The sequence below is a fragment of the Cnephaeus nilssonii genome, assembly GCF_951640355.1.
Source record: "Cnephaeus nilssonii genome assembly, chromosome: 2".
Taxonomy (NCBI): Eukaryota; Metazoa; Chordata; class Mammalia; order Chiroptera; family Vespertilionidae; genus Cnephaeus; species Cnephaeus nilssonii.
The window spans coordinates 35,969,703-35,985,861 of record NC_137073.1 but is presented as its reverse complement, the minus strand read 5'-3'; the positions used below and the strand labels follow the sequence as shown (position 1 = coordinate 35,985,861).

General features: G+C 52.4%; 2 protein-coding genes across 2 annotated transcripts; both read left to right on the top strand.

The window, feature by feature from the left end:
- Positions 1-195: 195 nt before the first annotated feature.
- On the top strand, positions 196-10,305 carry FBXO24 (F-box protein 24; the record flags this gene model as incomplete). Its single annotated transcript, XM_079789724.1, has 11 exons — positions 196-227; positions 332-365; positions 2,376-2,474; positions 2,575-2,758; positions 4,066-4,304; positions 4,526-4,760; positions 5,346-5,504; positions 5,764-5,885; positions 6,132-6,263; positions 8,801-8,971; positions 9,293-10,305. The coding sequence occupies 11 exons, from the start codon at positions 196-198 to the stop codon at positions 9,653-9,655; spliced, it is 1,770 nt and encodes a 589-aa protein (XP_079645850.1). The 3' UTR covers positions 9,656-10,305.
- Positions 10,306-10,871: 566 nt separating this feature from the next.
- Positions 10,872-15,984, top strand: PCOLCE (procollagen C-endopeptidase enhancer). Its single transcript, XM_079786347.1, has 9 exons — positions 10,872-11,116; positions 11,958-12,066; positions 12,488-12,746; positions 13,586-13,710; positions 14,164-14,300; positions 14,614-14,885; positions 15,125-15,202; positions 15,338-15,508; positions 15,652-15,984. The coding sequence occupies exons 1-9, from the start codon at positions 11,022-11,024 to the stop codon at positions 15,816-15,818; spliced, it is 1,413 nt and encodes a 470-aa protein (XP_079642473.1). The 5' UTR covers positions 10,872-11,021; the 3' UTR covers positions 15,819-15,984.
- Positions 15,985-16,159: the final 175 nt, after the last annotated feature.

Below are 16,159 nucleotides of genomic sequence, written 5' to 3'. Positions count from 1 at the left end.
AACCAGGAGGCGGGGACGCCGGCGCTCAACTAAAAGGGATAGGGTTCCGAGAGACCCGCAAGCCCCAGTCCTCTTCTAACGAAGATCAATCGTAAGCCAGGTACAGGCGAGTGACTGTCAAGAAGGCCAATTAGATTCTCTGGAGGGAACCTGGTCCCACCTCTCCTCTGAGGGACGGCTCTACCTACCAGTAGCATGGGCGAGAAGGCGGTCCCTTCGCTAAGGAGGCGGGTGAGCTAGAACTTTAGAACGGAGGTAAAAAAATGTGAGCGCTGCGCGCGGGTTGGCCTGGGAGCATTTCAGGGCCAGGAGGAGGGCGTGCGCGCTGTAGGTGTGAAGGAGCGGGCCAGCTGCGAGGCCGCGAGGTAGACCGGAGAGGGCTAGGCGACCAGTGCGCAGGGGGTCGTCGCGGCCTGAACGACTGACTGTGAAGGCCATTCCGGCTGGGGCGGCTGAGGCCCTGCGACGGTCTGTGCGGAGCCCCGAGGGCGGCTTCCCAGAGCCTGGAGATGCCCAGCTCGGGTCCTGGAGGGAGGGAGGGTCCCGGGAGCCCGGGAGAGCCTCGAGAGCTGCCGCCTGGCCTGCCAGCCCAGCCAGCAGAGCGCGCCGGGGCGGGAATTGTGATGACAAGTCTGGGGGTTTAGGCTGGAAGGGACCGTCTCTCATCTAGAAGTCCTCCATTTGACAAATGTGGAAACTGAGGCGGAGGGAAGGGGATGAGTTGGCAGGAGCCAACAGCAAAGTGCTGACAACTTGCACCAGAGCCCCAGGCTTCCCACGGCATCCGCTTTTACGGTGGGCTTTTTCTGTTCTCGCCCTCTTTGCCCCAGGCCTCGGGTGAAGTAGAGTGGATGAAGGGGATCCGGAAATGAGAGGAAGCTGGCAAGGCTTCCGTCTGCTGAGAGACCTGACATCCTTTTAGATGCCTTGGGGGCCGAAGTGGTCCGTCCACCTTAGTATGGTAATAGTGGCCTAGTCGCTCACAAGTCACTTCTCAGATGTTGACGTTCCTAAACATTTATTGAATTATTAAAATTTCATCTTAGGTAACCCAGACCAGCTGTTTACTCAGTCACCGTGAGTATGGGAGTTTGATTGGACAGGTGACAGGCTGTTCGCCCAGTAAACCAAGTCTGTAATACTGAGCGGCTCAGGGCTGGCTGACCAGGACTGGATTCCTTTGAGCCCCTGGAAGGGCCAGCTACTACTTGGATTTATTGGTGCAGGTCTGTCCTACCTGTACAGACACAACCCCAATTCCTGTTTCTCATAAATATCACTCCCCACCCCAAGACTAAGTCCTAGACTCTGGGAAATAGCCTAAGCTTTCAGAGTAAATCTAACCCTTTCTTCCGCCATAACAGGTTGCCCTTCATACATGCAGTGATGGTACTGACCCAGGAAAGCAGTCTGCTTGTGGATGTGTATTTTTCATAAGACGTTAAAGAGTCTGTGCTGAGTTGCACTGACTTGCATCTGGTGCATGCTTTTATGAGATAGATGGTCATTAGCAGGGTCACCTTCCCCCTCACCTGGCAAACTGAGTCTATACTTTCTTTGAGGGGGCGTGTCATACAGGAGCTACAAATCCTCTGGAGGCCCTGGCCTGCAGAGATATGAAGAATTCACCAGTATTTCTCTATAATAGTTAATGCTAAAAGGGCCTCAAGTGGAAGAAAGCTCCTACTACTCCCTGAAAGTAAAGGCATCACCTACCAGGAGTTCACACTGTATTTCTCCTGTAAAATGCATATCCCGTGAGCCATTGGGTTGCTAGAGCTGAGCGAGAACTGAGGAGCTAAGACAGAAAATCCCTGCCAAGGTTGGGGAAAACAGGTCACAGTGGCTAGGCAGTGAGGTCACAGAGAGGTTTGTTTGCCCCAGACTCCATGGGGGAGGGGCCTAGGAGGCAGAGGGGCCCTAGAGGTCCCCCAAGCCCAGGCAGGGGACATGGTGTGGGAAAGGCAGCAGGGACAGGGCCCAAGACTAGTGCCAAGGGGTCTGGAGACATGAGGACAGGAGCAGGGAGAGGGCAGTTAAGATGGTGAGGAGAAGCCAGAGATAGAAGCTGCAAAAATTCACCAGGCTGTGAGGATAAGAGGAGGGGCTTGGGTGGGGGGAGTGTCAAGAGAAGGGCAAGAAGAGGTCAGCAAGAGATTTGGGGAGGGGTTACTTGGAGAAATTGGGATAAGGAACAAGGACAGGGAGGAGTGAGCCATGGGTCTAGAGAGAAAGATGGGAGGATTTGACAGCACAGAGCTGGAAGATAGAGCTATGAACCCCCAAAATAGTAGTTAATGAAAGACAGGCTGAGAGAAGGAAATAAAAGGCATGATCCTCATGGAACCCCTGTGTTCCCCTTTCTTCTTGGGTAGGTGAAGCGGAGCTGCCCTTCATGTGGCCCAGAGCCTGGGGGTGAAGAGAAGAAGGGGAGAGGGAACCCTATTTCTGTTCAGTTGTTCCCCCCAGAGCTGGTGAGTCCTTGAGGAGGGGGAGGTATTAAGAAGAAAGGACTGGGAGTCAGACCACTGAGGGGCCCCCAATGACCCCTGCTTTCTCCCTCCTGCCCCTCAGGTGGAACATATCATCTCATTCCTCCCAGTCAGAGATGTAGTTGCCCTAGGCCAGACCTGCCACTACTTCCATGAAGTGTGCGATGCTGAGGGCGTGTGGAGACGCATCTGTCGCAAGCTCAGTCCTCGCCTACGAGAGCAGGGTTCTGGAGTCCGTCCCTGGAAGAGAGCTGCCATTCTTAACTGTACACCTTCCCCAGAACCTGTACTTCTCTTTGCCTCTGACCTACCTTATGCTGGGATTTCTCCTGCTCCGTAGAGTTGCCTGATGACCTCAGCATTCCCAGCCAATCATCCAGGGCTCCTTTCTCTGGAAGAAACTTGTTAGATTCAAACATGCCACTGAGTACTTCAGATCTCTAGAACCACCTTCTAATAGATGTCCCACCCAGAGCCCCATTACTAGGATCCCTACCATGTCTCCTTCCATATTCAAACGCTTCCAAATCTTACCCTAGAGACATCTTCCACTCCCCAAACCACAAGCTTCCCCTCCTGTAAACCAGGGTTCCTCAACCTTGTCACTGCTGAGGTGTTTTGGACCAAAATTATTTTTTTTAATATATGTTTTTATTGATATTTTTAGAAAGAGAGTATGGGAGAGGGAGAGAGAGAAACATTGATGAGAGAGAAATATTGATGAGCTGCCTCCTGCACACCCCCACTGTGGATTGAGCCTACAATCTGGGCATGTGCTCTGACCTGAAATCCAACCGTAACCTCTGGGTGCAAGGGATGACACTCAGCCAACTGAGCCACACTGGCCAGGGCCCAAATAATTCTTTGAAGTGGGGAACTCTCCTGTGCATTACAGAATGCTTAGCAGTACCCTTGGACTCTACCCACTAGATGCCAGTAGCACCTCCCTCAGTTGTGACAACCAATGTCCCCTGAGGGATAAATTCTCCCCCAGACTGAGAAACATGCTGTAAACCCCCCTTCCTTCCAGGGAGTCCCTATCCTCTTCATCTCACATAGTAGAGATTAAGGGAGATCTGGATAACAGATCCAGAGCTAGGGGTGAGGGAGAGTTACTGGTCTTTCTGAGTCATTGTTTTTTACTCCTCTTTCTTTCTCACTCCTCTGATTCTTTTCTGTGTATTTATTATATGTCCCTTGATGTCTCCTGTTTCTTATAAATATCCTCCCCCCACACCAAGACTAAGTCTTAGACTCTGGGAAATATCCTAAGCTGTCAGAGTAAATCTTCTTAATGCTACGCAAATTTGGATCAAAGAAGTGCTCATTTAGAAGCATGTTTATGGCCCCGGGCTGAGGTGGGCCAGAAAAATTAACCTTTAGTCATTGGGTATAATTAAGGATATCCTCTAAGCTCTCCATATGTCCTTTGGAAGGGGTACCTTTCCCAGTCCTGGGGATGGAGAGAAGCTAAATAGCAGGATATCTGAGAAATCTTGTTTGCCCAAGCTCTGATTTATCTCCCTGGTGTCATCCCAACCCATTGAACCTTCCATATCCTCCCCTTCTCCAGACACGAAAGGCCTGTATTTCCAGGCATTTGGGGGCCGCCGCCGCTGTCTCAGCAAGAGTGTAGCCCCTCTTCTAGCCCATGGCTACCGCCGCTTCTTGCCCACCAAGGATCACATCTTTATTCTTGACTATGCGGGGACCCTCTTCTTCCTCAAAAATGCCCTGGTCTCCTCCACCCTTGGCCAGATCCAGTGGAAGCGAGCCTGCCGCTATGTTGTTTTGTGTCGAGGAGCCAAAGATGTGAGTAGCAGAACTTTGACAGCTAAGAACCCACCCAACCTCCAGGGACCCAGAGCCCACATCAGAATTGAGGTGTCCTCCTTAGGACAGCTGCCTTCCCATACCAGGAACTGGAAAACAAGTCCCCATTTCCTAGCTCTGTACCCAACTATCTCATCTCCTACCCCAGCCTCATTCCACTTCAAGCTCTAGATCCCAGACACCTTTGTCTTTTCCTACAGTTTGCCTCAGACCCAAGATGTGACACAGTTTACCGTAAATACCTCTATGTGTTGGCCACTCGGGAGCAGCTGGAAGTGGTAGGCACAACCGGCAGCCGGGCCTGCGACTGTGTCGAGGTCTATCTGCAGTCTAGTGGGCAGCGGGTCTTCAAAATGACCTTCCACCACTCCATGAGCTTCAAACAGATTGTGCTGGTTGGTCAGGAGACTCAGCGGGCTCTACTGCTCCTCACAGGTGTGGCTTTGAGCAGTAGTTTACAAATTGTTTTCTGAAGATTCTTCAAGACCTGCTGCAGGGGATGGGGAGGGAGGCCTCACACAGGGTTCTGAATGCCATCTCAAACCAGTTAGCTCTGCTTTTGTCTGTCTCCTACTCTAAGATTCTGCATATTTCATATATGCAAAGGGCCCTGCTTTAAATTCTAATCTCCCCAACCTCCATATCAGGCACCTCACTTTGTACCCTACACTGCTTCCCTGTACCTAACCACACTCCAGACTTCTTAATGCTATGCAAGGCCCTAAATCCCCAAACATCATTCCCAACATTCAGGCTGTATTCTTCCAAATCTACTAGGTTTTCTCTCCATTCATTTCTCACACTAAAAAGGACTTCCCTGGTTTATTTTTGGTGGTAAGGGGCTGGAATCTGGGAAACTTGAGACCACTCTTTCCTTATTTCATCTCTACCCTTTTTCTTAACCCCACTCTAGGGTAGTAATGTTTCATCTTGTATGGCTTAGGGGGTTTATTGGGAAGTTAATGTGGATATTGGAGGGTTCCTTCTCCCACATAATTGTCTGCTTCCCCCAATCTCCAGAGGAAGGAAAGATCTACTCTTTGGTAGTGAATGAAACCCAGCTGGACCAGCCACGCTCCTACACAGTTCAGCTGGCCCTGAGGAAGGTATCCCGTTGCCTGCCTCACCTGCGTGTGGCCTGCATGGCTTCCAACCAGAGCAGTACTCTCTACATTACGGGTAAGAACCACCTCCCTTTTTGCTCGAGGCCCCAGCCTTGGACAGATCTTCCAGATACCCGCAATCATTATTCCAGCTCGGTGGTGGACCCCTAGGGCATCCTAGTAAAAAGATGTTGTTTAGATTCCCAGACATCATAGCTGGTGAATTCTAGTGGGTGTGAGACTCCCCGGATCTTGTAGTTTTCATCCCAGGTGGGGCCTTATCCCTAGGAAATGGGTGCCCAAAGCTGCTGAGCTGAGGGCACCCGACCCCCCAGATGAGGGGGGAGTGTATTTTGAGGTGCATACCCCAGGGGTGTATCGTGATCTCTTTGGGACCCTTCAAGCCTTTGACCCCCTGGACCAGCAGATGCCACTTGCTCTCTCACTACCTGCCAAGGTAGGATCCTGGAGGGATGGGGAAGATCATTACAGGAGGGACTTTAGGGGTTGAAAGGTTCTGAAGGTCTGAAATATGAACAGGAATCAAATGATTGATCAGGGAGGGACAGGGGACCCAAAGAGATGGGTGACATAGAGGGCAAGACCAAAAGAGATCAGCAGGTTAGTGGCTGGGAGGTTTTGGAGTTCAGAGTTCCTCTGGAGGGAACTGAATGCCCACCTCCCCTTCTGTCTTACCCCCTAGATCCTATTCTGTGCTCTTGGCTACAATCACCTTGGCTTGGTGGATGAATTTGGCCGAATCTTTATGCAGGGAAATAACAGATATGGGCAGCTGGGAACAGGGGACAAAATGGACCGAGGGGAACCCACACAGGTGAGACTGTTTCCCAGCAATTCTCATCCTGACCCCCATCTTTCAATTCCCTGACCTCTGGATCTCTCCACTTCATTTCCATAGAATCCACTTTCTACGCCCTAGGAGGTTAAGCCAACCAGTATGTAATGCCCATCATATTTTGCATGTCTTATCCAGGGTTGACACTATGAAGTTTGTTCTGTGCAGTGCATGCTGTAAGTGTAAGAGGAATTTAGTGAAGCAGGGAGACCTGGGTGGGCTGGAATAACAAGAAAAGGTGAGATGTGAGTAGGGCCTCATGGGTTAGAAAGGATTCAGGTGGGACTAGGGAAAGTTACCTGTGTAATAGGGATGAGGACACAGCTTACACATAACTGGGACAGTGAAAAGGCTGGCCTGACTAAAGGAGGGAGGGTATTTTGTAAATAGTTGGATATGAGGTGGTATATAAGTGGGTGTGAGCTTGGAGAGGTATAGATATGGGAGAGTCATTTCGGGTTCCAGAGTAGGAGAAGGCAACCACACGGGTGACTGAGAACAGGTCACCTGGCCAGAGTGCACAGGAGACCGAGAATGAGAGGCTCACTGGGAGGCTGTTAAGTGACAGGAGCATTTAAGACAAGGGCCTGGGGCTGGTACAGTGAGAATAGAAAGGAGATATTGAGATATATGAGATATCTTAAAAGAAAATGAACAGGCCCTGGGAACTGATTAGATGTGAACAGAAGGGTGGAGGACAAAGGTATCTCTGGCAATAGTTCCCTTGAAGAAAAATGGTATCAGCAACAAACATGTGAATTGGAAGGGGATGCTGCTGTGAATAAAGAACATAAATTTGGACTTTCTTGCAGTGAGAGTAGGACAGTAAAGTGGAAATATCTCACTGGCAATTTGGTTCCAAATTGGAAAAAAAGTTGAAATGACAAAAGCAGAGATCGAGGAGTAAACCTGGTAGGAGCCACCATTATAGGCAGAGGGAATGAAAGGTTGCCCCTGACACAGGAGGCATGCCCTGTTCCAGAAGCCATGGGCACAGGAAGTTTCCAACAGGAAGAAGTGATTAATGGTGACAGAGATAATGTAGGAATATACTTTACTGACATGGAAAGATGGTCATGCCATATTTTTAAGTGAAAAAAAAAGTGTGAAATGGTTTATATAGTATGATCCCAGTTTTGTTTAAAAAGACAATTTACATTTACAGTTGACCTTTGAACAACACAGGGGTTAGAGATACCACCCACTATAGAGTCAAAAATCTGCATGTAACTTCAGTTAGCCCTCCACATATTTAGATTCCCAACCACAGTTAAAAATACAGTAGTCCCACCTGGACGGTGTGGCTCAGTGGTTGAGCATGGGCCTATGAACCAGGAGGTCATGGTTAGATTTCCAGTTGGCACATGCCTGGGTTGTGGGGCATGCAGGAGGCAGCCGATTAATGATTCTTATCATTGATATTTCTATCACTCTATCCCTCCCCCTTCCTCTCTGAAATAAATTTTTAAAAATATTTTAAAACTGTTTAAAAAAATACAGTAGACCCTCATACAACACAGGTTTGATCTGTACAGGCCTATGCATAAGTGGCCTGTACTTTAAATCTGGGTAAAAGTGGACCTGTACAGTTCAAACCTGTGTGGTTCAAGGATCAACTGCATACATTTGTATAGGCAGCAGTAAAGAAGATCCAGCAAGAGATTAACAGTGGGTGGTGGGATTTCCAGTGATCTTTAAGTTTTTGCTTGCCAATATCTTATAATGTTTTTATAATGACCATAAATTACTTATCTGTCTTCAAAATAAAAATGCTCACATTGTCAAGAGAAAACATCCAGGAGAGGCCCTGGGATTTGGCAGCCAGCAGGTCAAGTGCATTTGGAAAACATGTCAGTAGCATAGTAGGAAGAAAAGCCAGATCACAAAAAAGTTCAGGAAAGACTGGCTGTAGTGAGAACAAGAATGTGGTCAACGTCAGACTGGTCATGTAACCAGTTCTTCTGCCTAAAAAACAGAGATAAGAGGCAGCAGACATCAGGAGGAAATATTTTAAAATAGCCATTTGAAAAGATAATATGAAAAACTGAAAATTAATATTAGAGAGAGAAGGAAGGACTACAAGGAAGGAAATTCCTTTCTGGGGGCTAACCTAGAATTGCAAAGGAGAGGTTGGGTCTTTAAGCCTCGGGAAGATATGCCTCACCCTGAGGCTGGAAAGCTGGATGAGAGGTTGGACTAGGTGAGGTCTATGGTGTGAGAATGAGAGAACAGACAGCAGGCCGTGGCCTCAGGCAAATAACCTATTTTCTGGGAAGCAAAGATGAGGAACCAAGGGAAGTGCTAGAGCCCATTGGTCAGACTGGGGCTTCAGGAGAACCAAGGAGGGAGAGATTGCTGCTGGTCTTCATTCAGCAGGGAGACCTCCTGGGGAAGGTGTGCTGGGTCCCATTTCTTCCCTCTCCTAGTGTCTCTAGATTCTGCCCTGAGCCTTCTCTGACCTGGGCCCCCAGTCCCTTGGTGTATCCCCCTTAGGGATCCTGGCCCTGTATCCTCAGGTGTATTATCTGCAACACCCCATTGCCCTGTGGTGTGGCCTCAACCACTCCCTGGTGCTGAGCCAGGGCTTGGACTTCAGCAAGGAGCTGCTGGGCTGTGGCTGTGGGGCTGGAGGCCGCCTCCCCGGCTGGCCTAAGGGGAGCGCCTCCTTCGTCAAACTCCATGTCAAGGTCAGAGCAGGGTCAGGCGAATGGGCAACCAGGGAGGGCAGGGAGCCCACAGGATTCTGGCTGTGGCTACTGCGGGGGCCCCCAGGGCCCCGTTTCCCCAATACCACCCCACCTCCCTTTTCGGTCAGGCACCATGGCTCCTGGCTCTCTCCCTTAGCAGATCCTGCTGGTGCTCTCTGACCTCACACAACCTTGGGGTTCAGCCAGCCAGCTCACTTGCTGGCTCAGGGCTGGTCTGAGGGGGAGGGACACAACAGCTGGGGCTTCGTGGGAACCCCTCAGTAAAGGCCCCACTCAGCCATGCCCCTTCTCCCCTCCAAGGTCCCTTTGTGTGCCTGCTCCCTTTGCTCTACCAGAGAGTGTCTCTACATGCTGTCCAGCCATGACATTGAGCAGCATCCCGCCTACCGAGACCTACCAGCCAGCAAGGTGGTGGGGACCCCTGAACCCAATCCAGGGTCCGGAGTACTTCAGGACCCTGGGGGGACAGCTTGGGCCTGTAAGGAGTACCTCAGCCAGATCTACAGTTGCTCCACGTTGCAGGACCGCATGGAAAAGATGAAGGAGATCGTGGGCTGGATGCCCTTGCTGGCTGCACAGAAGGATTTCTTTTGGGAGGCTCTGGACATGCTACAGAAGGCTGCTGGAGGGGTTGGACAAGGCCCCCCAACACCTGAGAGCTGACCCCCCTCTCCTAGTCTCACCCCTGTAGGGAGAGTCTGGCTCTGGGCCAAAGGCTAAGGAGAGATGGAGTGGTAGCAATGAACACTGTGCATGGGAAGGGGGCACAGTGGGGTGGGGACTGCTGGACATGCCAGGGTGGGGAGGGAACTGTTTTGTAAAATGTTCGAGGGGCTGCCCAGGAGGGGCCTCCAATCTTACTATCATGGACAAGAGATTTGATGGACAAATAGAATAAAAGGCTGAAGTGAGGCCTAGTTTGGGACCCTGGAGCCTGGGAGGACAATGGGGCACGGAATGGGGGACCCAATGCCTCGCTCAGTGGGTGAGGGAGGGCAGGAGCATAGACAGGGGCAGGCAGAGCAGCAGCTGCTCAAGCACCTTCAGCTTGCTTTCCCCTTCCACTCCCAAGACCTGACCCAATCTTCTTGACTGGAAATCCTAGCCCTGCCTTCTGGAACAACATATGCCAGCGGTTGCCAACCTTTCGGACCTCACGGACCATCAATGGTCATGCTATTGGTGCCCCCCACTGGATCCTCTTATTCCCATCCTGAAGAAGCCATTTCTGACTTGTGACAGTTTTCTATCCATTTTCCTTCATCCCTGTGAAGTCAACCTCCCTCCTCCCTGCTTTCTGTTTACCTTCCGGATCTGATCTCACGTGTCCTTTCCCCCTACTTTTTACTCTATCCTCCTCTTCCTGCAGAAGGGAGACACTCCCTTTATCCACATGCCATGCCTCCCTGCCCCATTCCTGTACCTCCAGATAATTTGGGAGAAAATGGGTGAGCAGAATTCTTTTCTCCTTGGCCTAGTCTGGCCTGGGGATAGAAGATAGTGGAAATTTGAAGCGGAAAGTAAGTTGGAGCAGGTGGTGGTTGGGAAGGGGGTGAATGCTTAAAGGTTGGGAGTCCAGGAAAGGACTTTCTCTGGGTGCTAAAGAAGCAACAATGGAGAGGATCATGAGTGGGCTGGAGAGTCCTGGGGAAGGACTAGAGGCTCTGTTCACAAGATGCTTGGGCACTGGACAGAACGGGCTTCCAGATGACATTACTTGATGCCTAGATTATGGCTGAGGTCCTGATGCTCCCTCAGCCCTTCATTGCTCCTCCCACTACTTAGGTCAATATTTATGTGTCCTTTACCTAGAGAGGCCCCTGGACTCACCACTGTCCCAGTTCCTCTCTCCCTGTCCCGCCTTCCCCACGGCCCTCCCCACTGGCCAGTCCCCACGCCCACAGATCCTAGGCTGCCTCATCTGGCACCAATTATCCCTGCTGCTGCCGCTGCCGCTGCTGCTGCTGCTGCTGAACTCGGCTGGCTGCTGCCTCTGTCTTGAGGACCCCAGCGCCTCTCCCCCTCAGCCATGCTGCCTGCTGCCACAGCCTCCCTCTTGGGGCTCCTCCTCACTGCCTGGACCCTGCTGCCCTTCGCCCAGGGCCAGACCCCCAACTATACCAGGTAGGTCTCTTGGCACCTTCTAGTTAGCTTGAGTGAGCTTCAAAAGCCAATTCCTGAGGGGTTATGCCTGTGGATCTTGTACATTCTTTTTCTAACACATCACCCCCAAGATCTCCCAGTTTCTACTCTTCTCTGGTCCCCAAGTCTATCCTCCCTGCTACAAGACCACTGTCTCCTGTAGGTCACCACTGCTCCCCATTTCCTCAACCTCTGTCCTCTTCCTTCTAAGTCTCCCCATTCACTGGAACGTGAGAAAGCCAAAACCTTGAACTTGCTTGAGAGCTGGACATCTGGATTCCAGGAAAGCGATTAGATATTATGGGGGAAAGCGGGGCAGCAAGTGGGAGACTTGGGGTCAGATACTCAAGTAGTTAGCTGCAACAGAAGCAAAGAAAAGGTTGAGAAGTCAGGGAGCCTGGTCTCCAGGTTCAATGTGAGGGCCATCGCTGCTGCTTCTCGCTCAACTCCCCGCCCCCTCCCCCGCACAGACTCGTGGCGTGGCTGTGTCTACATCTGGAAGTAGTTAGGCAGCTGCTGTGGACTGCCTGGCAGTGCAAAGCGGGGAGAGTAAGGGGGGGGGGGGGGGCTAAGGAGGATTCCGGGAATTCCTGTTGTGTTGGGGGTGGGGACTGGGAGTTGGAGGCATAGCTAAGTTGCTGGCCCTACTTTTTCCTGGTCCTCTACTATAGTATTTCCCACCTCAATTTCATCTAGGGTGGCTGAGGCCGTCCCAGATCCCTTAGGCCTTTCTCCCTCATCCTCAGGTTTCCCTACCCTCATTACCCTATCCCAGTCTGTCCACTACTCCCCCACCCATGCTGACCCCTCTTCTGTCCTCCAGACCTGTGTTCCTGTGTGGAGGGGATGTCACTGGGGAATCAGGTTACGTGGCAAGTGAGAGTTTTCCCAACCTCTACCCCCCCAATAAGGAGTGCATCTGGACAATAACGGTGAGAAGGCCCCTCTGGTCACTACCCCTTGTCAAAGTCTCCAAGGCCTGGGTCCAGCCAGTCAAAGGCCCTCCCCCAGCACTACTATTACTCCCTGGGGAAGTCCAAGACCCCTCCCCTCTGGTCACTGATCCATCAGTGTCCACAATAATACGTGGCAAGTGTTCTCACTCTTAACCCTTAATTCAAAGCCAGCTACTCCATTCCCAACTTCCTTCCTGCCCCCTGTAAATCTCTCCATAGACCTCAAGTCTTGTCCCCTGCACAAGCCACAAGCCTGATGCAGAGCCCAGGCCCTCTGCTCTGCAGCCTAATGGGGTTCCTTCATGTTCAGGCCCAACTTTATCCAAGAAATGCTGCCCTCTGCCCGGGTTGTGTCTGACCTGACTTTGCAGGTCCCCACCCCTGTCTCTGCAATCAGGTCCCTGAAGGCCAGACTGTGTCCCTTTCCTTCCGAGTATTTGACCTGGAGCTACACCCTGCCTGCCGTTATGATGCTCTGGAGGTCTTTGCTGGGTCTGGAACCTCGGGCCAGCGGCTCGGACGCTTCTGTGGGACCTTCCGGCCAGCACCCATAGTGGCCCCTGGCAACCAGGTGACCCTGAAGATGACAGCGGATGAGGGTACAGGAGGACGAGGCTTCCTGCTCTGGTACAGCGGGCGGGCCACCTCGAGCACTGGTGAGACGTTCCTCACCTTCTCCTTCCCCTTCTCCTGGTCCCACCCTGGCAAGGCCCCTCCCTCAGCCTTAACCTTCACCCCAAGATCCTAGGTCCCCATTGCCTCCCTTTCCCTTTTTCCTCACTAACTGCCCCTCCAGTCCCTCCTCCCCATCTTCTCTCCCCTCTCCCGCTCCCGCCACCCCCCTCTTCCAGGCCCCACCCCAGGCGCGAGGCGGAAATGGGTCACCGACCCGCGGGTGGAATGGGCGGCCTGGGGTTACTGGGACGGTGAGTAACTGCCCGCCCCCGTCCGCAATCGGGCTCCCTCTGACTGGCGTGAGCGGGCACCCCTGGGAAGGGGGACCAGGTTCCTCCGACCCAGAGCCTCCTACACCCAGCCCGGGGCTCCCGATTGCGGTCCCATCACCTCCTCCTGGCGGCAGAAGTCTCCCCTAAAATATTTAAGACCTCCCAAAGGGGCTTATGCCCCAATTTGAGGGGACCCTCACAGCGTGGGGACTCTCGAGCCTGCAAAGGGGACTTCTCTGCCAGGTAGAGGAGATGGGATCTAACAGGGGAAGAGGAACGGTGTGGCAGCGGGTCAGGGGGAGGGGCAATAAGGGCGTGTCCAACCAATTCCTCCTCCCCCTTCCACCACCTGCCTGGGTGCCCGGAGGTCCTGCGCCTTGCTCTTCCTCTGCTAACCTACCCACCGTTTCCTTCCCCTCATCTCTTCTCGCCCCTCATCCTGAGACCCCGACGTCCGACCTTCCTGCACGAGCTCCCAGCCTAGAGCTTTTCTCAAGCTGACCGAGGGTCTCCACTACCCCCACCCTACTCCTCTCTCCCCTCCCCAGAGCACCAATTTTGCGGGGGGCGGCTGGAAAAGGCCCAGGGAACACTGACCACGCCCAACTGGCCCGAGTCTGATTACCCCCCGGGTATCAGCTGTTCCTGGCACATCATCGCGCCCCCAAACCAGGTACCGACCCCCTGCCCGGGCTGCCCTCCGGACCTGAGCAGTGTCCTCCAGCATGCAGCTAGCAAAGATTTATTGAACATCTACTATGTCCTAAGCACTGAGCTTGCGCTGGTGGGAAGCAAAAACAGACCCAAACTGCTTGCATGCAAACAAAAATGTAAAATTATACCTATGATCAGTGCGGTATCTGATGCTGATAAACTTGGTGTGTGTGTGGTGATGGGGAGGTGGAGGAGGTGGATTTTGGGTCTATTCCTTGAGAATGAGCCTGGACTTGACCTTGCCCACCATGGCGGAGGACACCACTTCAGGATTCCTGTGTATGTAATCCTCTGAGCTGTGGTATGAAAACATTAAGAGGAGGATGCGAGGGAGGTGAGAGGAGGCTACTGTAAACATCCCCAAAGGAAGTGAGAGGTGCTAAGCAGCCTCTGCCCTGTGCCCTGGCATCAGGTGATCTCGCTGACCTTCGGGAAGTTTGACGTGGAGCCGGACACCTACTGCCGCTATGACTCGGTCAGTGTGTTCAACGGAGCCGTGAGTGACGACGCCAAGAGGCTGGGGAAGTTCTGCGGAGACACAGCCCCGGGGTGAGGGGACAGGACCTGGGTGGGTGCAGGTCAGGGTTTCTCCACCTGCTCAGGAGTCTGACCTCTGGCTGCTGTTGGGATGGGAGGGGCTTAGCTGAAGAGGCGGGATCTGAACCCATGAGCTCCAAACCAGTGGGTGGAGCAGGTAGGGTACTACTAGGCCCTGCATCAGTCCTGTGGACCTTGGATACATAGGCTATTGGGGCCTAAGGAGTCGGGAAGCTAATGTAGCCAACTTGGGGTTGGGCGCCTGGGTAGAGGCAGGGTGCAGGCCCTCTTGACACCTCCCACAATGCCCTGCTGCCGCCTGCAGTCCCATCTCCTCCGAAGGGAATGAGCTCCTCGTCCAGTTCGTCTCAGACCTTAGCGTCACTGCCGATGGATTCTCAGCCTCCTACAGGACCCTGCCACGGGGTGCCGCCAAAGAAGGGCCGGCTCAGAGCCCGGGAGAGGATGCCCGGCCAGGTCCCCCGCTCCTTGGCCCGGGCCCCAAGCCAGGAGCCCTGCCCAAAGTCAAGCTGGGACCCCCACCTGCAGAGAAACCAAAAGCCGCACCTGAGGTCCAGGCAACTCCTGTGGGCCCTGGTGAGTCTGAGAGTCTGAGAAGGGGGAGGAAGAGGATGCAGACTGAGTTCGTTCCTGGGCTCGCTCATTCATTCATTCATTCATACAACACTCACTGGTGCCACCTCTGTGCTAATAATGGTTGGCACTGGGTATTGAGACCCAAAGCTGGATAGAACTTTGAACATGTTCAAATCAATAAGGCTGTTATTGGGGAAATAGATCACCTTCCACAAACAATGTCCCCCTCCTCCTCCTAGATGCACCCAGTGTCACCTGCCCAAAACAGTGCCGGCGGACAGGCACCTTGCAGAGCAACTTCTGTACCAGCAATCTGGGTAAGAAGCCTCATTCACATGCTCTGCTCTTCCAGATCTAACTTCTAGTCCTGCCCCCAAAGTACCCTCCCCCTTTTGGTTCTAGCCTTGCCCTGGCCTCCTGTCTCCTCATCTCTCACCCTCATTCTCCCACAGTGGTGACGGCAACAGTGAAGTCCATGGTTCGGGGCCCAGGAGAGGGCCTTACTGTCACTGTCAGTCTCATTGGTGCTTACAAAACTGGAGGCCTGGACCTGCCCTCTGCACCCACTGATACCTCCTTGAAGTTTTACGTGCCTTGCAAGCAGTGCCCCCCCATGAAGAAAGGTAACAGGGATGGGGAGTAGAGGAGAAAGGGTACTTAGCTTCATGGAAATGAGAGAGGTAGTAGAATATAAGGGGCTCAGACGAGGAGGCACATCTTTACGGTATATAACATGAGCTCTCAATCTTTCCCTTCCCTCTCCCAGGAGCCAGTTATCTGCTGATGGGCCAGGTGGAAGAGAACAGAGGTCCTATCCTTCCTCCAGATAGCTTTGTGGTTCTCTACCGGCCCAACCAGGATCAGATCCTCACCAATCTCAGCAAGAGGAGGTGCCCCTCCCAGCCTGTTCGGGCTGCTAGGTCCCAGGCCTGAAATCCAGGCCAGCCTTGGCCATTGGCCCTAGGGATCCATTTTTTATCCAAATAAATATTCCTTGACTGAGGAAGGGGTCACATATCCATCTTTATGGTTTTGGTGCCCATCTTGGGGATTTCTTTTCATTCATTCAATAAACTCAACAGACATTTATTATACAGAATCTTTTAAGAGCCCAAGTTGGATCTTGTCACCCCTTTGCTAAAAACTCCCCATATTCTCCACACACATGCAAACACACACACAATGGTAACTATAGTGTGTCCCCCCAAAAAATGTATATACACACTTTGAATAATTATAAAGGCAGTGTTTATTAAAATACATTTCATTTTTAA

Bases quoted from the DNA above. Each gene is read 5' to 3' on its own strand.
- PCOLCE (XM_079786347.1), top strand. From the start codon at position 11,022: ATGCTGCCTGCTGCCACAGCCTCCCTCTTGGGGCTCCTCCTCACTGCC. The intron at 12,067-12,487 runs GTGAGAAGGCCC...CTCTGCAATCAG, and splicing joins AGTGCATCTGGACAATAACG to GTCCCTGAAGGCCAGACTGT. The intron at 12,747-13,585 runs GTGAGACGTTCC...TCCCCTCCCCAG, and splicing joins GCGGGCCACCTCGAGCACTG to AGCACCAATTTTGCGGGGGG.